General features: G+C 43.7%; 1 protein-coding gene across 1 annotated transcript; it reads left to right on the top strand.

Annotated features, from left to right (window-relative positions):
* Positions 1-1,086: 1,086 nt before the first annotated feature.
* Positions 1,087-24,809, top strand: YWHAG (tyrosine 3-monooxygenase/tryptophan 5-monooxygenase activation protein gamma). The gene is made up of 2 exons (XM_020869036.2): positions 1,087-1,408; positions 21,419-24,809. Exons 1-2 carry the CDS (start codon positions 1,322-1,324, stop codon positions 22,073-22,075), a joined length of 744 nt encoding a protein of 247 aa, XP_020724695.1. The 5' UTR covers positions 1,087-1,321; the 3' UTR covers positions 22,076-24,809.
* Positions 24,810-27,834: the final 3,025 nt, after the last annotated feature.

The following is a 27,834-nucleotide window of genomic DNA, read 5'->3' as shown; positions in this document are numbered from 1 at the left end:
TTGGAACATAGTAGGTGCTCAACAGATAAGTACCGAATAAATAAAATGTGCACTCAAAACTTTGGGGTATGTGAGCTACATGGAATGTCAAAAAAGGGAAGCATGTAAGCAAGAATTAGTGAGCCTGACCCCAGCGGGTATATCCTACGCGGGGAGAGGTGTTGGTCAACCCCCAGACACAACCCAGTGGTAAGCATCCATTGGCTCTGATAACTGAATTGAATCTTTAACACTCCACCCTGGAGAGGAAGAAAGGGCTCCCCAGGGGTCAGGCTGCAAACAGCTGCATTCTTTCCGTATATTAACCAGAGTGCCTGGCCAGTATCTGTCTTTCCACATTTCCACCTGTCAGGTCCAAGAACCTCAGGCGGGGAAGGAGACATGGAACCTTGTGGGGGAGGGTGGCAGTCCCCCCAAGGTTTGGCTCTTTTAATTCAACCATCTCTGAGGTGGGTACCACCCAGACAGTTTGGATCAATAGTGAATGCGTCCCATCTTCCCAGTCTCCCGGGGGCCTGATGTTTTATCTCGGAAACAAGGTCCAGGGCTGAGGCCCTGGCCCCCTCCCCCAGTAATTTTCCGGAGAATATGGGGCGGGGCCGTGAATCAGCACTCGCTTGGACTCGGGCAGCCTTAGTCCCCGCCAGGGGTCCCCAGTAGCCGCGGAATTAGACCTCCCCCTCCCCCACCCCGCCCCACACCTCCTCCTCAATCCTCCTTCATCTGCCCGCTATGACCACTGGGAGATGTAGTCTTGACCGCCCCTTTGTCCTTGATCTCCTCAACATATCACCCCATCCCAGGGTGAACTACAACTCCCAGGGGCCCACGCGTCGGGGGGCCTGGCAGGGCTGGGATCTGCAGGTCGGGGGGGGTTGGGGGTCGTCTAGAGAAGCTAGGGCGCAGTGAGCCGGGTGAAGTGAAGCACGGGGCTTGTCGAGGGGCACCGGGGAAGAAGGGGATACCCGGGAGGCGGTCGCGAGCTGAGGCTGGGAGTGGAAACCCGAGAAGCGGAAGGGGCCGGGGCGGGGCCGGGGTGGGGGCCGCGCGCGGGCTGGTGGGCGGGGCTTCTGCGTCACGCGGCGTGGGCGGGGCCGCAGGGGGTTGTCCGCCCGCGGCACGCACAGCCGCCGCAGCCGCCTCGCGCCCGGTCCCGCGGTCGCAGCTCGAGTCGCAGCCTCCGCGCCTGTCGCCTCTAGCCGCTCGTGTCTCGTGTGGGTCGGTCCCTCCGGCACACGGGCTCCAGCCGCGCCGCAGCCGCCCTCCGAGCCCTCTAGGCCGCCCCGGATCATCCTTGTCCGGCCCGACCCAGCCCGTGAAGATGGTGGACCGCGAGCAACTGGTGCAGAAAGCCCGGCTGGCGGAGCAGGCGGAGCGCTACGACGACATGGCCGCGGCCATGAAGAACGTGAGTTTTCCCTCCCCTCCCCTCCCCCTCCCCCGCCTCGCCCCAGCCCCTTCGCGGACGCGGGCCTTCGCGGGCGCGGCCCGGGGACTAGTCTCCCGTCGGCAACTGCAGGTCTGGATGCCCCTGAGGGGGCTGGGGAGGGTCCCGAGAGCGCTGAGGACCAGATGTGTGACGCGGCCTCTCCCCGAGCGTTCCCTAGGGCCGGCGGTACGGTCGCCTCGGCCCTCCCCGCGCGCCCGGGCTGGGGCGGGGTCTTTTCGGGGCTGATCTCTGGAGCGGGGTCTCCGGCCACCGCGCCTCCGGGTCGGCTGGGGGACCTGAGCGGGGGGCCGTGCGCATCCTTTGTGCCCCACTTCCCTCTCCTCCCACAGCCTGGGCGTGTGGGGGCGGGGGACCGCATGGATGCGGTTCCTCTTTTCTCCCTGGTGTCTGGGCGGCGCCTTTCCCATTCACTCAGCAGGTCTCCGGGCTTTCTAATACTCCCCCCGCCTCCCCCCACCCCACTCCCCAAATGTTCCCACTACCTTCTGCAGACAGATCCTTTAGAGCCTCCTCGAGAAAAAATGTTAGTTCTCCTAAAAACCTGGGCTCAATGGTGCAAAATCGAAACCTTGCTCACGTTTTTCTTAACAAAAGGCTCCCCTCACCATTCCCCAAAGCAAATCCTCTTCTTGCCTTTAGGAAGGGGGGCACGTTTGTCTCGCTAGCGTTTTCATTGATTGTTCTCAATATGTCATCTCCATTTTTTTCCTACTGTTCTCGTATTGAAAGGGTAGGTATTGTCTCTAAAATAAAGGTTGTGAATTTAGCCGTCTGGTTCAATTTGTGACATATGCTGTTTCTTTTTTAAATACAGGCACACATCTGTTGAAATTCCTTTAAGTTGAAAAAAATATTCTCTAATCTGATATTGCAAACAAAGCGGTGGTGGGAGGCAGTATCAAGTCATTCCAGAAGATTCTGCATTTGTCATATTGCAGAGAGCCTAGACTGGGTGGAGGCTGGGGAGGAGTTATTTTAAAGGGGAAAAAGTCTTTTTTTTAATTAATTTGTTTTGTTAGACACATCTGAAGCTTAAAAAGAAAAAAAAGCTAGTGCATCCTCAATGCTGATGAAAAGAGAATACTGATCTCCAGTTGTCGCATTTTGCAGATTCCTGCCTGTATTGCACCATTTTGTCAGTAATGCTACATTTATCTGATGGGCGGTCAACCAGTTTGATATTAGAGGAGGGGGACGATTGAGCATTAGTAAATGAAACACAGAAACTAATGATTTCAGTCTCTCACTATTTTAATATCTAACTTCCTGCCTTATGTAACAAAGGTTTTAAAATGCATCTCCAGTGTGCAGCAGATACAGGAGTGTACCTTGCACATGAAACCTCTTTAATGAAGCGGTACAGGCATTACACATCAATTAATTCTCGAATAACTTTACTGGTTCACAGGAGATGACAAGGCCGGTGCCTTTACATTTAAACCGGCTACATTAGCTAAGAAGGTTTTTATCTCATTAAGAAAGAGGATTGGTTCTGAAATTGGGAGTACTGCTGTATTAATATATTGTCACACTCGCTGTTTTTATAAGGCGCAAATGACAAGTTGCACTTCAGTGGATATCAATATCTTTAGTTCATGTTATTTAGACTCTTCTAATTTTTCCATATTTCTAGTTTCACAGGAAAGCGAGTGACCTCGCACCTATATCCATAGCAACCCAGTGATGTCACACACAATGACACAGAGGCTGCAATGCACCTCAGGGCTGGTAGGGAGTATGCAAATGGCATTTGTCCAGGGTAATGCAGAAATTAGCAGATAAGCCAGGTGGAATTGAGCACTTCCTCTTCCGCCAGATGAGAATTGGTCCCCCAAAGAAGAATGTCCTTTATCCTGACACAGGCACACCTGGGATCTCTGGATATGCCCGTTCACCTTTCCCAGTTTTCTTGAAAGTTTTAAGATAACAGTCATGTTTTTAAACATTCATCTCAGTAATAACCTTGGGCATTGAAGGACTAGAGATGGAAATTTTAAAAACAAGAATATGTTTTATGCTCATAGTGTAGGGGTATATGTGGGTTTATTGCAAATTATTAACTTGGCAGGTTTTAATAGAAACCTTAAAATGGATTTGACTTCCTACTGGGGCATTTTCAGTGAACGTTAGGGAATGAGAATCCGCTACAGAACACTTCAGCTTGAGATCTGGATAACTCTCTGTGCTTATGCTCCTTAATGGAATATAGAGGAAAGAAAACAGTTTTATAAAATAAAGCAGACCTTTTTCAAAACAAATCTGTTCACTAGTGATTTTGAGAAATTGGTTTTACGTCTGACCTTCCTTTTCTCATCTGTAAAATGGGTCAACACCTACTTGAAAAAATTGGAGGATTAAATAAAAAATGTAGATGCTTTAAAAAGGTAACTATAAGACTTGTTTCTTTGTTTATATAAGTCACCACAGAATTTGGAAAATACAGGAATATACAAAGAAAATACTCAGTCCTGCCACTTAAGTGAGTTCTTTTCTGAGGTTGAACTCATCCAGATGCTGGTGTGGTGAAATTTATTCCTATCTAGTGAAGGTACCTTAGTAATTAACAGGACCTGTGATAGTTATAGGTGTGCGACCAAGATAGAAATAATACGTATCTTGAAAAAGAGGAAAGAAGGAAGTTTAGTCTTTTAAGACAAATGTGTAGATTTGTATGTAAAAAGAAGTGAACACCTAGATATTTCCTACTTGTTAGACAATACTGACTCCTCCTTTGGATTTTAACAGCCTCTTGAGAAGTTAATATTCTAAGTAGGCTACTGGTATTTGCCTTTGGAGGGGGTGGGGAGAAAAGGTTCGAGGCAACTAATGTTGAAGTAACTGGGATAAACATTTTTACTCTGGTGTTTTGGCGGCAGGGGGGCATTAGTGGCAAAAGTCTATCCTAATTGTAAAAATGACTTCTAGCAGAATCTATATACTTTTTTTTTTTAATATACTTTAAAAAAAAAACTTTCTTTTTTTTAAACTATGTTAAATATTCTGTTTTTTTCTGCTAGCTCTTCCAGGAGGCTAGATCAATAGCCATTATCACTAATGGAGTAATGACACCTCTGTAGACTCTTTGTGGAGTTCTGCCAGCCATTATTATAATCGAAGTCATGTGGCTTCAATTGTTCTCTTTGGAGTGGAAGAATACAGATAACAGTTGGCTTTTTATGTTCACCTTCCCAATAACTGAAATGACTACTAAGTGCCTTTTCTAATTATTTAAACAATTTCATATGGGCTTTTTTTTTTTTTTTTAATTTTTATCGAGATGAAAGATGTTGTTGAATGTGCATCTTCATTCCAGTTCATTAGATTAACTACAGACCCTGGGAGGATTTCATCCTCTGGTACTGGGAGGAAGCCTTATTTATTTATTAAACCAAACTCTGATTAAATTATTAAAAAGTGGAGGAAATGATTTGAGTCTTTTTTGTTGAGGTAACAGTCACAGAGCATAAACTAACCATTTTCAAGTGTACTATTCAGTAGCACTCTAGAAAAGAGAAAAATGATATTTTTAAGAAGTGACCATGGTTGGCTATAGCTGACTGGATTTCAGCACATGATTACTGATTCAGGAATGTGTCAGTAATGAAGTGCTCACAGCCAGTGGTAATCAGTATTCCTTTGTCTTTGTTTTCTAACATCTGAACCTTTTCAGCATAAATTGAAAAAAAAAAAAGAAGGGGGGCTTCTTCTGGCTTGGTTTGTATTCCCTTTTTAAAAGTTCCAGGGCTTAAAAACTATGTGATGCTCACCCAAATAAGAATAGTTTACCTGAAATTGGAGCAGACTATTAACTCTTTGGAGATGATAGGGGTTTTGCTGGTGTTCTTATGATCACTCATTTTCCACCCCAAGACAGACTGACTGTGTTAGACATGCTTGCCCTGCTGTGTGGTGGCGGTTCCTGCAGTGCTGAGAGTCAGGAGCTGTTCACGCATGGGCTTCCCATGAATACACTGTTTTGGTGCTTCTGAGGCAGCCAGAAACAATGTTTTTGCCTCTGATATGATCAGCCCTAACCTTTTATCTGGCAGGACACCTGATTATTTCTGTGTTCCTCCCAGATTCCATGAGATGAGGAAGAAAAGTAGGCAAAGGCCCTATATACGTTTAATAGAGAAAAAAGTCATATTTAAGCCATTGTCTTCTCTTTTGTCTTATTTTCTAAGCTCTTTTTGTTAGACTCAACAACTGTGATTATGGGGCACCCATATTGTCTTTCTGGGTTATAAAATCTACCAACACGAGCTGCCTTATGGTCTTTCTGCTTATAACCATTTTTCTTCCCCAAATTCCCTTTTAGGTATTAGTTTTGGTTTAGTACCAAACCCTGTTATCTTTCTTTAGATTGGCACTTGCAGAGATCCTTGAAATTTTGATCTTACTAATTTAGGGGGAAAAATAATTACAGGAAGAGCAATCAACAAAAATTCCCAAAGGAGAGCTTTAATATTAAATAAGTGGTTACATTGGATTGATTCCATGATTTTGCAGAAACAATAAAAATCTGTAAATCATTTAAGACTAGTCTTTTTTTCTCTCTCTCTTTTGAAAGAACTGAATAAGTCTAAACCAAATTTTTGTCTGCATATTACTTGGAAGAGTGTCCTAAGAGGTAGATTTTTCCTTTACCTAAGTTGGACACTGTTAATGGGGTGCATAGCTTTAGCTGGGTTGTAAATTGGTAGATAGAAATGAGGGTGTTCTTACATACAAGATATAAAAGAAATTCCAAGTAGACTCACTGTTCTTAATCTTTGTAGCAGTGTCTTATTCTGGGAGAGGTGTAAAGCCAAACTTGGTGAGCAGGATCCAGGTGTAGTGTCAGCTTTTTCCTCTTAAAAATTCTGTTACTAGAAGAGGGGTGCCAGAGCTGGGACTCTGACAGTGACGGCAGTGGGCAGCTGAACATCAATGACGGTAGTGCGGGAGGAATCCCTCTTCCCCCCCTCCCCACTGCCGAGTGTGAAGAGCAGCTGTGGCGGTGTGAGAAGTGAGAGAAGGCTAAGAGGTAACAGGAGGAACGCTTTGAAAAACACAGGTTTGTTTTGAAGAGAGATCATTTCAAACCTCTTGAGCTTTCTGAAAGGAGTTATTAATATGACACTTAAGCTGCCATCTTCAGTTAACCAAGATCTAGGGGAAAAGTTGCCTGTGAGCGCTGGTACTTAAAGGATGTCAAAATCAGCTTAAAATTTTTCTACTGGTGGTTGCCATCCAGTGCCATTCAGTTTAGCACAGTGCTGCTTTTGTGCGGGTCTAACGTGCAGCTTCGCAGCAGAGGCCCGGCCTGGGAACCTGCAAACCACTCCCACACTCCGCCAGGACATTCATTCCCACCTGAGGGCCTGTCTGCCATGGCTAGACCCGCGGATAGATGTTCTTTTCAAATCATACTCTGTGCTTCACGTGTGACTCATCTCTGGACCGTCTCACTACATCTGTGTAATAAAACAGACTTTGAGTTCAGACCCTGGATTTTTTTTCTTTTTTGCTAGACCCTGGATTTTTTATTTTATTTTTCTAAGTAGGTTGAAAATGACCCAATCCACGAGGACGAGGAGCATTAACCAGGATGGGATAAGAACAGCAGAATAGCATTCTGAGACAAGGAAAGCTGGATGAGTATGTCCAGCTTGAATTTGGGGATGCTGTGATCTTCTAAGGGAATCTGGTTGTTGGAAGGCTGTCATCATTGAAACTGACAACTGATGACAAAATGTCTGGCCTTTAGGACACTAGAAAATTTGGGGGAGATTGACAAGTATCACCATAATCCATATGCCAGGGATATTCCCATCATGTCTTTCTGCAGGGTTTTGTACCTTTCATTTTTCCCTTGATGTTTCAAGGTATTTTCTTCTGTTAATCAGTATTTTTAGTAGCTGAACAAACCTGCGGATGTGTCATAATTTTAAATATTTTTTTGTTTAGCATTTAGGCTGTTTCTAAATTTAGAGATATTGCCATGAGTATCTTTGTGGCTAAAGCTTTCAACACATTGCATATTAGGACAGAGACCCAAAAGTGGAATTGTTGCAAGAACAGCTGAGAATTTTTAAGGAACTTGAAACCGTCACCAGTACTGGTATTTATCTCAAGTTTTGGAAGATGTAATTGTTGAGCTAGATATGTATTACATACACATGGTTCAAAGGTCAAGGATATTCTATTGCCCTTTTGGCTCCAAAGAGAAAAAATAAGATTGAAATGGGAAAGCTTAACTGCTAGCTTATGTGCTGCAAGCCTCTCTTTTGCTGCTTTAGTGAGGATGGATGGAATGAGTGCCTTTAAAAAAGAAGTTGAAAAAATAATATGGGGACTTTATATGCAAAATAAAGATAATAGCATGATATAACCCCATATAACCAATTTCACCATTTGTCAGCATATTGGCCAATCATCTATCTGTATACTTCACTACTTTTCTGGTTCCCTTGGTATTTACCATCTTGCATGATGGCTTTTTATTGACCTAAAATTACCCCCTTATTTCCCGCAAATGTTCCAGTTACCGGCAAGATCGCTTTACATTCAACTTTGGCAACCTCAGAGTGTAGTTTCTTGCTTAAAGCATTTAATCCAGATGGCAGATGAAGTTTTTCCTTGATTTTCAGAGGAGTGTTTCTCTTCAGTTGACATCCAAAGCACTGCTTCCCGTCAGGCTTTGCTCAGGAGGAGGAGAAAAGGGCTGGATGGGTCTTGAGTGGGTGGAGGAAAGAGGATGCTGTGGCTGTAGGTTTACAGAAGGGTTCTCTCATTACAGGACTTCTTTTCTATTGCCTTTTTTGGGAAGGGGACAAGAGAGGCAGATACCTTTTCTCGGTTCTGACCGTTATCACCAATTCTATTGTTGTTTAGCCCCTAAGTTGTGTCGAACTGTTTGGCCACCCCCTGCACCATAGCCCGCCAGGGTCCTCTGTCCATGGGATTTCCCAGGCAAGAATACTGGAGTGGGTTGCCATGCCCTCCTCCAGGGGATCTTCCCTACCCAGGGATCAAACCGCGCATTGCCTGCATTATTAGCAGGCGGGTTGTTTACTGAGCCACCAATTCGATAGGAGTGCTAAAAAACCCAGTTGATTTGTTGAGAACAATGTGGGTAAACAAGTTTTGCTTTTTGTTCCATCTCGTTGCTTTCCAAGCATTTTTAAAAAATCACTTTTGCCTTAAAGTCAGCATATTACTGGTTGTATGTGTGAATAGGTAAAAGTAGATAGGACATACATTAGCTGTCTGGGCCCAGCCATCCTGAGTTTGAATCCGTGCTCAGAAGTATGGAGTTGATCGATTTAATGACATCAGTAATAATGGGTGAATGTACTGCCTTTTTATTTTTTACCATTTGAAAGTTGTGCAGAAAAAGGCTAGATTTTTGGAACTAGACTCATTTATTGAGGAAGGAAAAACAAGATGGTAAAAACTTCAAGCAGCTATAGTAACGAATAGAAGTTTAAAACTTGCATAAAATACGTTTCTGTTGGTATTACTTACTTAGAATTATGTCTAGCACATAGATTCCATAAAACATACCATCACTCATTCTTACTTTGGATTTATGGTACTCTTGCATTTTGGTCATGTTTTTCTCTTCCTAATCTGGCTGGCTGTATATACACATAATAAACTTTTTAATAAAGGCTGATTAAGACCAGTTTTTTAGCAAGTGTTTAGACCTGTTGTGAAAATCACATCAGTACTATAATTTGTTACGGCATAGCATTACCCTGAAATGTTGATGTGTTAAACTAAGCATCTGGTCCACAGTGGCACACCTCGTGTACTTTTTGGTATGACTTTTTTCACATCTGTTCTGTAACGCTCTACACTGACTGTGGTCTTTTTGAGAAGACAAAAATATTTTTAAGTTACACACTTAGATAAAAATATTTCCATATAATTGAACATTTACTGTCACTTGGGCTGTATTTTTCCCCATTTAATTTCACAACAGTTCTATAAAAGTGATGCTCCCATTTTATAGGTGGAAATGTTTAATTTGCTTAAGGCTTGAGTTTAACGTCTTTTTTTTCTCTCAATCTCAGCCTCTTTAAAACGTTTTTAGTTTTCAAGAAGGAGTCATAGGTAAGGTGTATACATGGGTATCGGTGATCTTTTAGCTGTTGTCTCAGTGACCTGATTTCATTAATTTTTAGTCAATGTTCCATTGTTTGCAGAAGCTTTGGAATTCTTTCAAACTGCTGTATATTTAATGCTTTTCCATTTAGTTGTCCCTGAGAGGGTTGTTGCTTAGTCTAGATTTTAAATACAGAACAAACTTCTTTAGGACAGCCCTAAGATAAATGTGAGTGTATTTATCATAAACAAATGTGAGTCCTAAGACTGCATATGAGTGTAACTTTGTTTCTTTTAGAAAATAGTTGGTCCCATGATCTGGGTATGTTTTTTAAGTATCATTTACCAAAGGAGAACTTGTAATTTTTAGCATAAGGAGATAAGTACCATGGTTTTGCCATTGGAGTCTTAGAGATATTGACCAGAAGTAAAAGATGCCACTTAGGCTGAATGGAAGACTATCCCTCACTTGAAAGAAATGGAAGGAAGTCGTGACTTTTGTTCATCAAAAGTAATACTGTCTTGTGTGGAATTCACAAGCAGGAGTGTGGAAACATGTTAATTTGGGGTGTTTTTTGTTTTTTTTTTTTTTTTTGGAAACATTTTGAGGGGATTTAAGTGAAGATCAAAGGAAGAAAAGAGTGTTAACTTGAATGTTTTGTAGATGCTGTAGACAGTGGGAGAAGTAAAAGGGACTGATCCAGAAATCACCCAGGGGAGAGAGAGCTGTGAGGGGGGTTTATTGAACATTTGTGGGTGGGAATATTCAACACCCAGGAAGAGAAGGACAGCCCAGTGCTGTGGAGTCGGAGGACAACTGAAGTCACCCTGGGTGTCAGGGGAGGTTTCCTGGAAAGGATAGCAGAGGTAGGGGTGTGGGTATGGGCATGGTGGGGGTGTGTAGGGGAGAAGGTTGGAGGCAGGAGTGTCCAGGCAGAGAGTGTGGCATTGCTCAGGTTCAGAATGTATAGACAGCTGAATCTGCTGCATGATTCATGCCCTCACTCTTGGTTGCCCTGAGAGAATGTTAGGAAATGAGTCCAGAGAGGGGCCGGTTCACGAAGGGCCTTACAGAGTTTGGATTTTTCTTAGGCTGTGGGCATTCATTGAAGGATTTTCGGCAGGAAGGGATCCTTACCCATTTTTCGTTTGTTGAGAGCCGTGGCAGCAGTGTGAAAATTGAATAGGAGGAGGGTGGGCCAAGACTGATAAATATTGCAGGGTCTAGTCTAAAAGGATGAGGACCAGGGCAAGGACAGTGAGGGCAGATCGGAGAGAGAATTTGATGGCTGGAGAGAGGAGGAGGAGGAAGGAGAAGTGATGGAGGAGATGAAGTCAGTTGCTGTCGTGCTGTATTTGAAGAAACATTTAAATGGCGGTCAGTAGAGACATCATGGCTACACTTAACTCAGGAAAAGCCCTTAGAAGGGTGCACGGCGCAGGTTAAGTGCCCAGAGTTACTTATTACTCCTTCATTAAGGAAGCAAATACTTAGGAACCACTAATGACCAGACTAGTCTCAGACCTGCCCTCATAGAACTGACATTCTAGTGGGAATCTGCTATGAATACATGCTAGTGAAAACCAGACACAATACAGTCATCCAGGCAGAATGGAGAGTAAGTCAAAATGTGAACCCTAGGGAACCACTCTTCTGTAGTGCCTGGAGCAAGATCTAAGATGAACATAAAAGGAGAACACGGGATGTGTGAAGTCGGAAGACGGTTGTAACAGTAATAATGGGCTGAGGAGTGAATGAAAGGTGGAGAAATGGTAACAAGTTAGACTTGTTTTCAGAAACTTGATGTTGCAGGAAGCAGGAGATGTAATTAAAAGGGATCATTTACTTATTGTAAACCTGAACTTGGACTACATGTTAATGGGAAAGTACAGGAAAGGGGCCCAGCTTGAGGTTTTAAAAAAAGCCTTGATTCGTAGTGACTACAATCTGGCTTTTTTTGTTGGTCTCTCTTCATCCTCTCCTCTCCCCTTTATTTTGGGTGTAAGAGTAGAAAGCAGGCTGGATGGTTGTATTGATTGAGGGTTTAGGGATGGTGCAGCAGCAGGACAGGAAGGTTGATATTCATGCAGAAATAATTTGATTTGATGGATCTGCCTTACAAGGAAGAAATAAAGCCTAAAGGGAAGGGGCTGAAAGAAAAAGGAGAGTGTTGAAGAGCAAATCTAGACAGTGGGAGTGAGGCCTGGTAATATTGGAGGATAGGATAGGAGTTTGATTTTCTTATTTATTTATTTTTGGCTGTGCCACATGGCTTGCAGGATCTCAGTTCCCTGACCAGGGATTCCTAACCACTGGACCTCCAGGGGACTCCCAGGAGTTTGATTTCAAAGGTGATGGTTGTCGGGGGGGGGGGGGGGGGTGAGTAACTTAGGAGTTTGGGATTAACATGTACACACTACTACATAGAAAATAGATAACCGACAAGGACCTAGTCTGTAGCACAGGGAACTGCGTCTTCTGTAATAACCTCTATGGGAAAAGAATCTGAAAAGGATGGATATGTGTATGTGTACAACTGGATCCCTTCGCTGTATACCTGCAAATAACACAACATAGTACATTAACTATAATCCAATATAAAACAATTTTAAAAATGAATGTGAATGAGGTCAAAGGTGTGGTTTGAGGATAAGTTGTCAGAATTGATGAGATCAAAGCAAACTGTTGTTTATAATTAATTTGAAGGAATAGCCTTGATAAGGAAGTCGGCCAGAGTTCTGGACACAAGTCAGCAATCCCAAAGAAAGGGAACATGATATTGATTCCAGGAGAAATCTGAGAAGCAAAGGAAAGGCATGAAAGAGGAGATGATTGTGAGGGAGTCAGTATGGGCTTGTATATATAAAAACCTGTTAAGCTGATTTTGATGGAGCTAATTTTTAGAATAGGGCTATTTGACTGCTAGCCAGGGGTGTGCTGGCGCATAGCGTATCTGTTTCCTGGCGTGTGGGGTTAAATGGCGTGCTGCGGAGCTTTGGCTTACGTCCCAGTTGTTGAAAAGTGAGATCAGACTGGAGCAATGGGTGGAATCTGGGCTAATGAAGTGGCCTTGTTTTTGCTTCAAGTCCTGTACCTTGACCCTAAAATTCAACTGTTCTCCTATTTGGTGCTGGTGGCATCTAACAATAGCCAGCTTAATATTAGTTAAGTTTTTGTTTGTATCAAACTCCCTGAAACAGATGTTTCTTACTTGTCTCAGTTCTGTGGACTGGCCAGGTAGTTGGGGTCTGTTGGGGGCTCCTGCGGGGCCACGGAAACTAAGGAGAGGCTGAGGCCTCTTCACATGGTCTCTCGTCTCCAGGTGAAGCAGGCTTTCTTGGCCTGGTTCCCGGCAGCGAGCCCTGATTCACAAGCACTTTTCAGGCCTTTGTTTGCCTCATACTTGCTAATGCTCCACTGACCAAGTCGCACAATCAAGTTCAGATGATAGGGGTGGAGAAGTACATTCTTGTTCTTGATGGAAGGAGCCTCAAAGTCATACTTAAAAGGAAGGGGCTGTACACAGAGTTGGGCTTCCCTGGTGGCTCAGAGGGTAAAGAATCCATCAGCAGTGAGGCAGCCCTGGGTTCCATCCCTGGGGTGGGAAGATCCCTGGAGGAGGGCATGGCAACCCACTCCAGTGTTCTTGCCTGGAGAATCCCCATGGACAGAGGAGTCCATGGGGTCACAAAGAGTCGGACACGACTGAGCAACTAAGTGTGCACACACACAGAGTTGGAAGTTCTGTGGGCCATTTATGCAGTCAGTCCAGGCTGGATACATCCTGTTAGATTCATGTCACTTAGCAAACACTGGGAAGTGACTAGGTACTGTGGTGATTCATTGATGAGTGCAGTGTACTACCTGCTCTTAAGGACTTTAGTCTTTTGAGGAAGAAAAAAAGGTATAGGGTTACACCCTGAGGCACGAGAAGTAAACAGTATAACAAGTGCATGGTGAACCTTCTAACAGTAAGCAGTAATTGGTTCTGCCTGCGCATTTTTCAGGCTTTGGAAAGTAAGTGCAGTATTTGAATTGGGGCTTAAAGGATGACTTACAGAAAATTTTTCTTAATGAGTTCTGGAAGGTGGAAGGTGGTAGGAAAAACATGAGAGCAGAAGAGTGTGTAGTGTGAGGAAGACTGGGAGACCTGGGTCGGGGTATCGATGACTTGGAGCAGGGTTTTTTCTACCTTGGCACTGTTAACACTCGGACATTTCTTTTGTGTATCCCTAGGAGTGGAATGACTGAGTCATGTGGTAACTCAACATTCTGAGGAACGTTGACCTGCTGTTCTTCACCTGGAGAAAGACGTGTGTGGATCCCATGCAGTACTGAGTCTTTGAGGGTTAGGGCTACTAGGAGAGTATTTTACAAGAAGCTCCTCCTTGGTTAAGAACTGGTCATGTAGTGGAAAGCATATGAGATTTTAAGCCATGGGACTTGGGTTCCATTCTTTGGCTCTGAACCTTAATTTTCTATGCTTTAAAATGGAAATAACAGTACTGAATCATAAAGAGTTATCTGGAGGACCAAAGAGGAATTATAATTTTGGTCAAAGAGCTCATTTCTGATACTACAAAAGTTATTTAGAAAAATACAGAATATGTGAGTATTTCTTAAATATCTTTTAAACAAAGAGTCGGGATTTAAGAATGAAACCCTGAAAGTATTCCATTAAACTCAGAACGAAACAAAGATGCACATTAATACTGTTCCTGTTTTTGTAGCAGATATCCTTGCACAAATATAAGTGATATTTGGGAATCGTAAGATTAGGTAGTGAATAAACTGGGAAAATATTAGAATTAAATTAGTGATTAATTCAATGAAACAGGGCTGAAAATCTGTGGTATATATACTACTATATATCAGTCCTAATCTGTGTAAAGATATAATGAAAGACTTAGGCAACTAAGTTTATTTTTAAAGGTATTCTTGCTAGAAGTGAGGTGGTGAGTGCAAAGCAGCAGATGTGGGCTTGAGTTAGTAGTTTATTACATTAGTAAACTTGCTTATATAAAATTGTTCGCTTTAAGGTTTTTGTTTTTGTTTTTAACTTGGTTTGAAAAAGTTTGGTAGATGTGATTAACTGAGTAAATTATGGAGAGGTTTTGTTTGAATAGGTAACTACTGGTAGCAGGTCAAAAATTCAACCTCATCAACCTTGACTGCCTCTCAGCCACTCTGTTTTCAGTGATAGAGAAATATGTAGAAACCTTTCTAGAGATAACAGAATATACAAATACTTTTAAAATTACTACCTAGAATTCCCTTGTATGGATGTTCGTAAACCAGAGTCCCACTGACCACCATTTACGTGGTTCCAGAGTCTAGCTGTTAGAAATGACACAGTGAATCTGTTTCTAGAAATGGAATGGCAGAGTCAGAAGGTTTTTTAGTATTTAGTTTTGACAGTTGTTCCAAATTGCCCTCCCTGAAGTTTGTACTAGTTTATGATATCCAGCAATGGATGGTAGTAGTGCCTGTTTATCCGCACTGTCAGCCTTCACAGTCAGTCATCAAAATATTTAAGTTTTGCCAGTCTGATTGGAGAAAACATTTATAAAATGAATGACTTTGGGTTGTATGTGTGTGTATATATATATATATATATATATATATATATATATATATATAATTTTTTCCTTTTTTTCAATTCCTTTTGCTCATTTTTCTATTGATTGGTTTTGAATTCCTTTTAGGAAGTGGGTGAGATTTTTTTCTTTTGTCTTTGGTCACACTGTGTGCGGATTGTGGAATCTTAGTTGGATCAAACCTGGGCCCTTGTCAGTAAAAGCATGGAGTCCTAACCACTGAACTGCCAGGGGAATTCCCAGTAGTAGCATGTCTTAAAGTACATCTTTTTTACTGACGTATAGTTAATTTACAGTGTTGTGTTAGTTTCAAGAGTACAGCAAAATGATTCAGTTTTTATATATATATATATATGTATGTTTATTTTTTAGGTTCTTTTCCATTGCAGGTTATTATAAGATATTGAGTATAGTTCCCTGTGCTGTACAGTAGGTTCTTGTTATTAAAAAAGTACTTTATTGTTAAGTTGTTAGCCATCAGTCTGACAAAACAGGGCTGCCCCAAACCTTCAGTCTCCACAAGCCACAGTGCTGTGAAGTGCAGTAAAACAGGGTGTTGCCTGTGTTGGAGAAACTAGTTCTTTCTCTGATACGTTGCAAGGTTTACATCATCAGAGACTCGGGACCTGCTGTCTGTCAGTGGACTGATGTTGAGGGGAAAGTCTGCTCATTGCTCTGCATCACATCTGTCGAGTGTACGGTGCACCACGTCAGGGTCTTTGGGAGGAGAACGCGGTACCTGGCAGCTCTCAGCAAAGCCCATGTTCTCCGGCAGCTCTCCTCATTGGCTGAGGCCTTGAGCTCAACCCTGAATATGCCATGGAAGTTCCCTGACTCTTCTGGGACATTCCTCTTCCTGGGATGTTTCCCTGCAGCACAATTTTTAATCCACGATCATTGCTGCTGGCTTTTAAAAGCCTAGCGAATGAGTTTCTCAGGCAGAGTTTGGCTGCCTTTAGAGTGTCTCTGTGACTGGTGATCTAACGTGAATACATGTGTGTTTCCTTCTCCTGAACTAGCACCTTGAGGGCATCTCACAAATGTTCTGTCTTTGGCACAGTGAGGTGTGATGTGACGCACGCTCGGTGCTTGGTGAATGCTTGGTGAGTTATCTGGTAAGCAGTGGCCTTTAACTGTATTTTTCTTGTCATCAGACCTTATGTGACATGTTATCAAGTTTCCCAGAATGAAAATTTATTTATTTGGCTGTGTTTGGTCTTAGTTGAAGCACGCAGGATCTTTGGTCATGCAGGATCTTTAATTGTGGCACACAGATTCTCTAGTTGTGGCGAATGGGCTTAGTTGCTCCTTAGCATGTGGGATCTTAGTTCCCTGACTAGGGTTTGAACCCAAGTCCCCTGCATTGCAGGGCAGATTCTTAACCACTGGACTGCAGGGGAAGTCCCAGAGCCATACTCTTGACTGATTTATTACAATGGCAGGATGCAAAGCTAAATCAGCAAAGACAAAAGGTGCTTGGGGTGAAGATCAGAGTAAGCCAGGTCTAAGAGTCTTCTCTCCCTGGAGACTCAGGTGGACTGTGTGTGTGAAATGTCCACTGGGAAGGAAGCTCATAGAAACTCAGTTCCCAGAGGTCTTACTAAGGAGTGTTTGCAGAGCACTTTCTGCCTTGCACATACCAAATTTAAGACTTCTGGAAGGAACACATTGTTTGGACAAACTTTTTAGGGCCAATGGGCCGTTCTTAATCGGGGATAGTGGGAACCCTTCCAGAATCCTAGTTCTCAAATGCTAGCCAAGGGTCAGCTTTGCAAGCAGACCTTTCTAAAGATAGCAATCTCAAGCCTGTTGCCTGTTGTGTTAACTCCTTTTTTGCGCACACTGTACTTCAAGTTGAAGGCGTCTTGTCGGGATATGCATGACATGAACTTCAGATTGTTTTCAAAAATTTTAATTTGATATTCAGTAGGTCGTCTCTGGGCTTCCCTCATAGCTCAGTCGGTAAAGAATCTGCCTGCAATGCAGGAGACCTGGGTTTGATTCCTGGGTCAGGAAGATCCCTTGGAGAAGGAAATGGCAATCCACTCCAGTATTCTTGCCTGGAAAATCCCGTGGACAGAGGAGCCTGGCAGGCTATAGTCCATGGGGTCGCAAGAGTTGGACACGACTTAGCGACTAAACCAGCAGATAAGTCTCTAGAATATATGGTTAACTGTATGCACGCAGAGCAGGGTCGCATTTCCTTGCAGTGGGTTATTTTGCTGTGTGCACAGAATATAGATAACATGGACACTGATGCTCGTCTTATACCTTCTGGTGTTTTTCCTTTATTTTTGGTGTAGTGTGTTCATTTACCCTTTCCGTAGCCTCTTGGCCCTTTGAAGTGATAGCACTCCAAACACAGGAGGACCAAAAATGCTTGCGGGGGCCAAATGTGATACCTGGTGTCTACTAATAGATATATTTTTTAATAGACTATTTTTTAAAGCAGTTTAGGGTCACACAGGAAGACACAGCGGTCCCACATGCCCCCTGCCCCCTCCCTCCATGCACAGCCCTCCCCAGCGGTCAGCGTCCCCGAGGAATGCATCTGTTACCACTCACGGGCCTGCACTGACTCATCATTACTGCCCAGACGTGTGGTTTCCCATGAGGCTGAGTCTTGGTGTTAACACTGTCTGGGCATTTTTTTTTTTTTTTAACAAGTGTGTGATTACCTGTATTGGCCATTGGAGTATTAATATGCAGAATAGTTTCGCTGCCCTAGGAATCCTTTTTTTCATATTTTAAGTAAAGTAAGCTTAATTGAAGTACTAGTTATGGAGTTTAAACATTCTGAGTTGCATTCGTTACAGTTTAAGGTTCTCGATAGATAAGTTGAAGAATTGTGAATGACTTGGTGCTCCAAGACCATAGGGGTCAGAGTCATCTAAGTAACTTTCCAAGAACCTCAAGGGTTGCTAATCTTAGGGAGAGAAGGTTTGTCCCCTCATAAACTGTTAGGGGAGAACAGTTGATACTAATTAATGTCTTGATGCCTTAGCAGCTGGGATTTGGGGCGTTCTGTTTCTTAAACTGTTGGTGAGAATAACAGATTTTTCTAACCTTTCTGCTAAAAACTGTCTTTAACTCACTAAAAGAAACTTGAACTTGAGCTGGTATCATAGGAGTTGAGAAGAGAAACCTTAATTTTATTTTTAAACAGAATGTAAAACTGGAGAATTCACAAACTGTCCATGTTTTCCAGTAGCCATGACAGTATGTTTGGGGAACCATATATGCAAATGGTCTGTTCTTAGAAACAGTTCAGTGACTGTTTTGAAAAACACTACCTTCCTTTCCAAATCATATATGTCTCACACCCCTCCCACACTGAAAACTCATTCTATCTTGGTTAAACCTTTTTAGGACACTATGTGAATAATTTTTTTGGTCTTAAAATTTATCTTGACTTTTGAAACTAGTATGACTGGGATCTCTATTTTAAATAAAAACCACAGATTACCTCTCATACAAGTCATTTTGATCTTAAGGATTAAAAAAAAAAAGCACCCTGATTTAGGTTCTTAGAGACATCTTCGTGCCTTTGAGCAGACTTTTCAGTGTTACAGGTTTCCCCTCTAACTTGGTTCTGCAGTAGCAGAGCACATCTGGGTATGTTCCAAGTGTGGTTGAGTTACTGGATCTAAAGGTGGTGTTGGCATTTCATAATCTTCATGTTCCAGTTTGTCTCAGGCAGCTGGACAAACGTTACATAGTGCAAATGGCTAGCTTTGGGCTCCGCAGCCCCGCAGCAAGACTTAACGGTATAGAGAACTGGTGAGCTCACTGGGACTTTAAATAGTTGCTGGCTCTTGAAATAAGGACAGCATGATTTAGGGGAAAGGCCTGAACCCGACCCCAGTGGCCTTAGGCACTGGCGCTTTCATTGGAGACAGTTCTCAGGTTACACTAGAGGCGGCTAGTCTTCAGTATCTGCACATCCAGTGACTATGGGCGGGTGGCCTATGGTGTGCAGGGCTCAGGCCTACAGAGGCCGCAGCCTGTTGGAAAGCCAGTCTGGGGAGTTATTCCAGGCTATGTGATACTAAAGCTCATGGAAGGGAAGTGACATAAGGGAGCTAAGGACTAGAGAATCACCTGGAAAGGAGAAGAGATACTTGATTAGGGAAGATAGGTTGGGGGATGAAAGAATGTAGAGACCTCCTACATGGAGAATTAAAGTGAAGGACATTGTTCAGGGTGTTCTCAAAAGGAATTGGCCACGGGAATTCCCTGGCGGTCCAGTGGTTAGGACACCACACTTTAACTGCTTAGGTACCAAAACCTTGTTCCCCAGAGTGGATCTGTTTCCCCTCAGCCACCTCTGCTAGAGCTGCTGTTTGCGCTCTCACATTAGAGTGGGGAATTAGTAATGCATAATAAAAAGGCAACATAAGAAAACCTTAAGTTTAGGAAGTAGTTGAGTATGTATTATTGGCCAGTTGTTGTGAGAATTAGTAAGCAAAGCATATAAACCTAAGTCTGGTTTACATTCTGATTTAATTCTGAGTGTGTTAATTGCTCAGTTGTGTCCAGCTCTTTGTGACCCCATGGATGGTAGCCCTCCAGGCTCCTCCGTCTGTGGGATTTCCCAGGCAAGAGTAGTGGAGTGGAGCTGGTTGCCTTTTCCATCTCCAGGGGATCTTCCCGATCCTGGGATTGAACCTGGGTCTCCTGCATTGCAGGCAGATTCTTTACTGTCTGCGCCACCAGGGAAGCCTTAATTCTGAGAGGAACTGTTTCAGTCACATAACCAGTTTCATTAAGCATAACCATCTCCCACTCAGCTCCTTCCTTTATAAAAGAGGGGGATATGTATACCACATGTAAGTGATCCATACACTAGTAAAGTCTGCTGGAATCCCAGCCCAGCATCTCTTTGTGGACTCTGTCCCACCACCTTTCATATCTGGCAGTAATAGAACGTTACATGGATGCTGTAATCTGCACGGTGAACAGAGAGTAGCCAGTTTAACTGGGAGTGGGAGGAGTGGGGCTGGGCAGGATTTCACAGAAGATAGAACCTGGTTCTTTTTCCAGGCAGGAACACTGGTAAATGCTCTAGGCAGAGGCAGAACAAAGAGCAGAAGTTGCTTGCAATTAACAGGTTACCACTAGAGCGCAGGTACCTGAGAGGATGAGGGAAGGGAAACAGCTTCTGTGTTGAAAATCTGAGGAAAGAGCTCATGGTCTGGGCTTTCTGATACTGCCAGTGACTGTGCATGTACCGGTTTGGATGTGGTAGTCAACCAGACAAGTAAAAATGTGACCCCAGAAGAGGGAGTAAAAAGAGGTAAGAGCAGTAAGAGCCCGATCCTTTTCTGTTTCATACGGTTGTCAGACACCCAAAAGTGTATGGCTCTGACATCACAGAAGTGAGGTAACATAACTTAAGTGGATGTAGTTTTAGTCATTTGATCTGATTTTTTTATTGCATGCAGTTGTTCGGTAGTCATAGAAATATGCATCACAGATGTGCTGTTGCTTTGGTTTGCTCATGGCTCTTAGTGTTTGGGACGACGGAGACCCTTTAGAGATGCTCGGTTGGAAAGAAGCATTAATTACTGTTGGCCACCTCAGCTCAGAAGTACTTTGCTCCTCTCTTCATCTTGTTGCTAATTGTATTCAAACACTAAAACACGTGTTCCCCCAAGTTGCTAATACCTCAGTGATCAGAGTCGGGCCCATGCCTGGAATTTATATCTTCTTAAGAGCACAGACAGCTTGTGTTTCTCAAAGTCAACTTGACAGTGACTCTGTTCTCACCAATTATGCAAGATACTCTCCCCCAAAAGAGATGGGATTCACGTTTGCCAGATAGGGCAAGAGTAGGAGGAAGCTGTCATTCTGTTTTCTGTTTCAAACAAACAAACTGATGAGGTATAAAAGCCACCTCTAATTAAAATCCATGGCATTGGCGTGTATGTAATGTTGCTCAAGAGAAGTGTTGACGCTGGTAATTTAGATCAAAATTTGGCTTTTCATCTAAGCATTAGACTTGCGAGTTCTTTCCGGAAACAGCTGAGCACGTGTGTCCTCCTCTAGGGAGGAAGCAGGGGCTTCGTGCACCATTGAGCCAGCTGTGGTTTTTCCCCTTCTTTGCTGCTCATTCTCTCTCCATCTCCCTCCCATGTACTCACACAGCCTAAAGTCTGTGTGTTGATGACTTTAATCAGCTGATCCATCTCTTTGTGTTTTAGTAGCATAAAAGATACGATTAGCCCAACTTGCCATCACCTGTACCATAATAGCTCTTTCTTCTTTCCTCTTCAATAGGTGACAGAGCTGAATGAACCCCTGTCCAATGAAGAAAGAAACCTTCTCTCTGTGGCTTACAAGAATGTAGTCGGGGCACGCCGTTCTTCCTGGAGGGTTATCAGTAGCATCGAGCAGAAGACATCTGCCGATGGTAACGAGAAGAAAATAGAGATGGTCCGTGCTTACCGTGAAAAAATAGAGAAGGAGTTGGAGGCTGTCTGTCAGGATGTGCTGAGCCTGCTGGATAACTACCTGATCAAGAATTGCAGCGAGACCCAGTATGAAAGCAAAGTGTTTTACCTGAAGATGAAGGGGGACTACTACCGCTACCTGGCTGAGGTCGCCACCGGCGAGAAGAGGGCGACCGTCGTGGAGTCCTCCGAGAAGGCCTACAGCGAAGCCCACGAGATCAGCAAGGAGCACATGCAGCCCACTCACCCCATTAGATTAGGCCTGGCCCTTAACTACTCCGTCTTCTACTACGAGATCCAGAACGCCCCGGAGCAAGCCTGCCACTTGGCCAAGACCGCCTTCGACGACGCCATCGCCGAGCTCGACACCCTCAACGAGGACTCCTACAAGGACTCCACGCTGATCATGCAGCTGCTCCGTGACAACCTCACGCTCTGGACGAGCGACCAGCAAGACGACGACGGCGGCGAAGGCAACAATTAAGGCCCCCAGGTGGACTGGCAGCGCACGCTGATGCTACTACTGCAGTCTTTATTTTTTTCCCATGAGTCGGGGGTCGGGTGGGGGAGGGAAAGGGAGGGATGACCTTCCTAGGGAGAAACCCACGACCTGTCCTGTCTTTGATCGCCTCTTTTGACATTTTTGCCAAAATACCACTAGTGGAAAGTCAGGCTAGCTGTGCTGGTTTTGGAATAGCAGCCTCACACTGGCATATGGACTGTTCTGTAGATTAATGCAAGTGGAGCTGTCTTTAATTTAACTTATTGCTAGAAAATAGGGTTTTAAGATGAAAAGAAAACTTAAAACGGAATGGCCCTCATTCAATAAGTTCTGTGGTTCCAGTAAGGATTTTTATGTACATACGCTGTCGTCTTTTAAGTTTTGGGTACTTCCTAGCTCATCTGTTTTAGCTGTGCATTTTGTTTTTCAGGGTGTACTCTCAGCAGACATGGAATATTAAAATCCCAAGCTGATAGAACGTCAGGTCTGTTTATGGTTTAGGCCATGCCAGTTTTCAGATTAGTTGACAGTATTAACACTAAATTGCAGTTACAGTATTTCTACATTACAGCCATATGTTAACATCAAGCCATTGATTGTGTGTTTTTCTTCATTTTGGCTCTTACATCCTTGTTCAGCCTTATCCAGGTCGGTTTTGCTGTTCTCTGTCTCCTAGGCCAACAGGCTTGCCTGAGGAGAATCAGAACTACTTGTTAGGTTTTGGTTAATAGGTGCTTGGCAGGTGGCTGTGGGATTTTTGTCCTTCTTAAATCCACCACAACAAACGATTAATCACTTTAATAGAAACATTGAACGCCACAAAACTAGAGAAAATTCAGGTCTGTATGTCATTTACATTGTGCTGATATTTCCCGAGAAGTGCTGGGTTTTCTTCAGTTGCCACAGCTTCCTCGGGCGGCACTGCTGTCTGTCTCCTCTCTTGGGTCTTCCTCATTGTACCTCATGCCCACAGCATGCACACGGACGGGTGGAAAAGCTGTTGGGTTGTAGAAGCTGGTGGTCACTGTGAGAAAGTTCGTGGTGCAGTGTGTGAAAATTCAGGTGCTAGGAGCTTACTGGTAGAAGAATCCTGAAGGAAGAGCTCTCTCCATGAACATTCTGTCCAGTTTGGGGAACCTCGTGTGTCCGTTTTTCCTCCGTGAAAACACTCCTTCCCCAAAGAATTGTAGGAAAATAAAATAGCATCATTATCAGATAATAAACCCTTAACTCCTATTTGACCACAATTTTTTCATATTTTTTTTCTTCTTAATGAAGACATAGAAGTTGGAAATTGGATTGTGCCATCTTTGCACGTTTTAGAATTGATGGAAACCACCATGCTCTTTCCACAAGTTTGTTTCCATCAGCCTTAGGTCCTTTGTTCTCATTTTGGGTAAGTCTTTCTGAAAACACGACCTGTTGCATATGCGTTTAGCCTTTTTTACAAGTAATGGCATGAACTGCCGAGATAGGTAACGACACCAGATATGTTTGTTTCTTTGTTTTATTTAGGCAGGCAGAAGAGTGAGTCATAATTGAGGGAAAACCTGACAGTTGCTTTGGTTAAAACCAGGATGGAGCTTCCAGTTGTGAAACGCACACAGTGACCAGGATCCAGGTGACAGTGAAGATAGACGAGTGACGATGCCCTGTCACCTGGCACAGTCTGCCCAGCGTGACTTTCCTTAGAAGGCCCCTCCTTGTGCTCGAGAGCGAGTCCCAGTTAACCGAGCCTGCCAGAAGAACTAAGAGAAGAGAGCTTTATAGCTTCTGTGCCCGAGCAGGGGCCTAAGGTCAATGCCATGGATGGGAAGAGATTTGGGGCGGGGAGGGGGGAAGGTAGGTGGGACTTTCCTTAATTTTATCTTCATGTCCAGTGAGCAGTGTTGTGTCCTTCCCTTGTAGCATTTGGAAATGATTTACTGGAATTACAAAACCTATTTTTCTTTTAAATTTCAGCTTTGGCTCTGGCTGCTTTTTAGAATAATGCAAGATAAAAACCACATCTGAGGGCTTAAAAAAAAATGAAGAGGGAATGGGAGACTTGATATTTAAGCAGCTTGAATGGTTTCTTTTCTTTTCTTTATTTTTAAAGAAATGCACTTGCCTATGATACTGTCTCTCCAGTGAAATGATTACTCCTCCATTACTCTATTGATACAATATTGTGCATGCTAGTGTTGTATTTCTATACAGTAGCTTGAAATTTATTAACTTATACTGTAGGTGTTATGTATTCCTATGACAAAAAAAAATTAAGTCTTCAAATTTTTTAAAGTTTTTTTAATTTAATTTTTTCCTTTTGGGGGTAAAGTTTGCTCTACCAAATAGTGATCGTAACAAATTGATCTGTTTTGGATGTTGCTATAGTGACATGCAGTTATACATTTTGTTTTTGGGGGGGGGAGCAAAAGAAACACCAGTGTTAGCTTAATCTTAATGTCTGGTGTTTGTCATGGTGAAATTATAACTATTACAGTGTAGGAGAACACCGAATATGTTCTCTGAATGAGCCTTTGTGCTTTTTGTCATGTTATGCAGTGAACTATTTTTAAGGTCTAATCAGTGGTTATTTTTTTTCCAACTCCGTGTTTCTCTAAGGAATTCTTTCACACACGGACCATTCTTAGCAGTTTTCCTCAGTGATGGAATATCATGAATGTGAGTCATTATGTAGCTGTCGTACATTGAGCAAATAAACTTACAGATCTGATGTCAGTGCTGCTTAGTTTTATTTAACGAGTTGAAATTTCCCTTTGCTTTCGAAGGTTTGATTGGACCTGGGTGTTTTTCCCCCCTTCACCACTCAGAAGGCTGTTGGATGGGGGGAGGGGTGAAACGGTGTATATTGGAAAGTACCTAAGTCTGGGAATCAGACCTGGGTTTACTGACCTTGAAAAAGGATCACGCCTTTTGGGGCTCCATTGTTTCTCTTAGAAAGTGAACCCTAAGTTTGAATCATGTCTCCTTTTGATTCTTGGGTGAATGAGTATTAAACTTCCAAGCTCTGGGGGTGGGGGCTGTAGGTCTCAATGAAAACTGGGTCACGTGCCTGGCTTGATATTTCTCAGCTGCCCATTGGATATCTCATTATGTCTTACATGAGATGGGTTTCTACACTTGAAAATCTTCACATAGTGCCTTGGGTGGTTGGTCAAGTCACACAGCACGTGGTATCTTTGTTCCCTGACCAGGGATTGAAACTGCCTACAGTGGAAGTGTGTCCTAGCAACTGGACTGCCAGGGAAGTCCTTTCTGAGGGGGTCAGCAACCCGAGCTGACTTGAGCTGGGCGCTCAGCAGCCTGCCATTGCTGACAGCGGCTGTCAGGATAAGCTCAAGGCTCGAGTTGTGCCCCTAGACATGTGTGGTGTTCTGCCCTCAGCAGCTGTGAGGAGGGATTGTCTGCAGGAGGAAACACCGGGGCGAAGGCTTTCCTCCACCACCAGTGTGGATGGATATGCTCTAGCAAGGCAGGGAGGGGACTGCATTGGTTCATGACTGTGGAAGAGACGGCTTTTCAATTTTTTTGAGAAATTTTAATTCACGTTTTAGGAGCCACGCTGTGTGGCTAGGTTCCTGCCACGTTAACTGAATTCACCTAATTTGGCTCATTGTCCCTCAGGACCGCCCTGAGAGTGCTACTGCAAATAGAGCTGTGGGCCCAGAAGTGACCTTCGTGCCTAAGGTCCCACAGCTCACATGACCCACGTGCTTCTGCTCAGCGGGGAGAGGAAACAGCAGCAGCCAGCACCCGGCAGGCACTGACCAAGCAAGACCTCAGTGCTGGGGGGGTCACTAGCATAGGGGCAGACATGTCTTGCCAACAGGGGAATAGAAATATGGGCAAGAGAAGAGGCTCACCAAGGCTCTTCAGAAAGAAGGGTAGCTCCTGAGAGGTGTTAGTATTGAGTTGGCAACACAGTTCATTCAGGTTTTTCCATAAGATGCTATGGAAAACCCGGAATGAACAAATCCACCCTTGTTCCTTTAGTGTAACATCCCATTGTGAAGGGGCTTCCCAAGGGGCGCTAGTGGTAAAGAACCTGCCTGCCACTGCAGGAGACACAAGAGATAAAGGTTTGATCCCTGGATTGGGAAGATCCTCTGGGGGAGGGCACGGCAACCCACTCCTGTATTCTTGCCTGGAGAAGCCCATGGACAGAGGAGCCTGGCAGGCTACAGTCCATTGGGTAACAAAGAGTTGGACACAACTGAAGCTACTTAGCACACAGGCATGCCCATGGTGAATGCCTGAAATATGCTGAGAGAATTTTTCACAGACAAAAGGTCTCTTGAGATGAAATGCTGTCTACTGCTGCATTTCTACCCAGTTGTAAGAGTTCTTTAATGCAGGTGTTTCTTAAACTTTTTCATCTCAGGACCCCTTTACATCACTCTTAATGTAAAGTATAAGTTTCAAGGCTAGTTTATGTCAGAAACCAGAAACTGAAAAAACTCATTTGTTTAAAAATAATAGAAACCTATTATGTGTTATGATATGTAACAATTTCATGTAAAGTAATTGCTTTCCAAAACAAAAAATAAAGAGTAGCCTTATTTGATAGTTTTGCAGATCTTTTAGAAGTCGTTTAGAATGCAGAATGCTAATCCTGCATTCAGTCTCTCGTGATAGATTTCACATGTGAAGTATTGGCAGAAGGAGGGGACGACCTTTCATCACAGTGATGAGTAGTTGGGAAAGAATGGCCCCGAAGAGCTGAGGTTAAGAAAGCTCTTCTAATGCAGGAGTTGAATGATACCATGGTTAGGCACCAATGCACCTCTTCCTCAGTGCATTCTAGAACTTAGAAAACTGGTTGTGGGAAGGAATTCAGTAAAGGTGATGGGCAGGAGGGTAATTGTAAAGGAGTGAAGCCTCCAGAGCAGGGCTTTCCATTCCTGCTTTAAACAGAGCTTTGCAGGTGGAGTCGGGGGGGGGGGGGGGGGCGGGGGGACTTCAGTTGGGACTTGGTGGCAAGGAGCCTTTTAGTGTAACAAATAAGTTGCCTGGTGGAGGGAGTGTAGTTTCCCTCTGCTCTATTTATATGTAATGATCTCACGCTTTGGCCTCTGTGCTGGTCAGCGGAACGTATGTGTGTTGACTCAACACTCGTTGATCTGAGTGGTCAAGAACGGCAGCTCCCGACTGGGCACGGTTCTCAAAGCAAACTTGGAGTATCAGCCTTCTGAAAGCTACCCGGGGTAACACTGTTCTTGATTTCTAACAGCTGACGAATCCTAGTGGTCTCCAGCCTAATCAGCAATAAAATGTGGTATACCAACTTAGTAATTAGCTCCTGGCTTAAACTTTGCAGTTCTGGTATGGGTGGCTATGGTTGGATCTGAATGGCCACAAACCCTACCTCTGATTAGCCAGATACCTGTGGTCAGTGAAGAATTGTGAGAGTGGCTGGGTCACACCGACTGAGTCCTTAGTACCAGCCCGTTGGATTTTTGGTATTTCATCTGCATACTTGACCCACACCTGGCTTTATATTTTTAAATATAAAGGGGGAGGAAAAAAAAAGTGCAGAGAGACAGTATGTTGCCCGTGAAACTTAAGGAAAAAAAAATTTGACTGGTCAGTAGTTTGGCAACATCAGGTAACACCTAAGTCTCTCCTGGCTGTTTCCCAGCCACCCATTTCCCTTATAGGTAATGAACTCTCCCTAATCTGGCTCAGTTGGAATCAGTTTGAGATGGAAGGATTTTTGCTGCTTTTGAGCTTTAAGTGAC

Source organism: Odocoileus virginianus, chromosome 33, assembly GCF_023699985.2.
Source record: "Odocoileus virginianus isolate 20LAN1187 ecotype Illinois chromosome 33, Ovbor_1.2, whole genome shotgun sequence".
In the NCBI taxonomy this organism is placed as follows: Eukaryota; Metazoa; Chordata; class Mammalia; order Artiodactyla; family Cervidae; genus Odocoileus; species Odocoileus virginianus.
This window is presented reverse-complemented; position numbering and strand designations above follow the sequence as displayed.

What these genes read in the sequence shown, in the direction of transcription:
- YWHAG (XM_020869036.2), top strand. Translation starts at nt 1,322, where the DNA reads ATGGTGGACCGCGAGCAACTGGTGCAGAAAGCCCGGCTGGCGGAGCAG. An exon ending in TGGCCGCGGCCATGAAGAAC is followed by an intron (nt 1,409 to 21,418) that starts GTGAGTTTTCCC and finishes CCTCTTCAATAG; the next exon opens with GTGACAGAGCTGAATGAACC.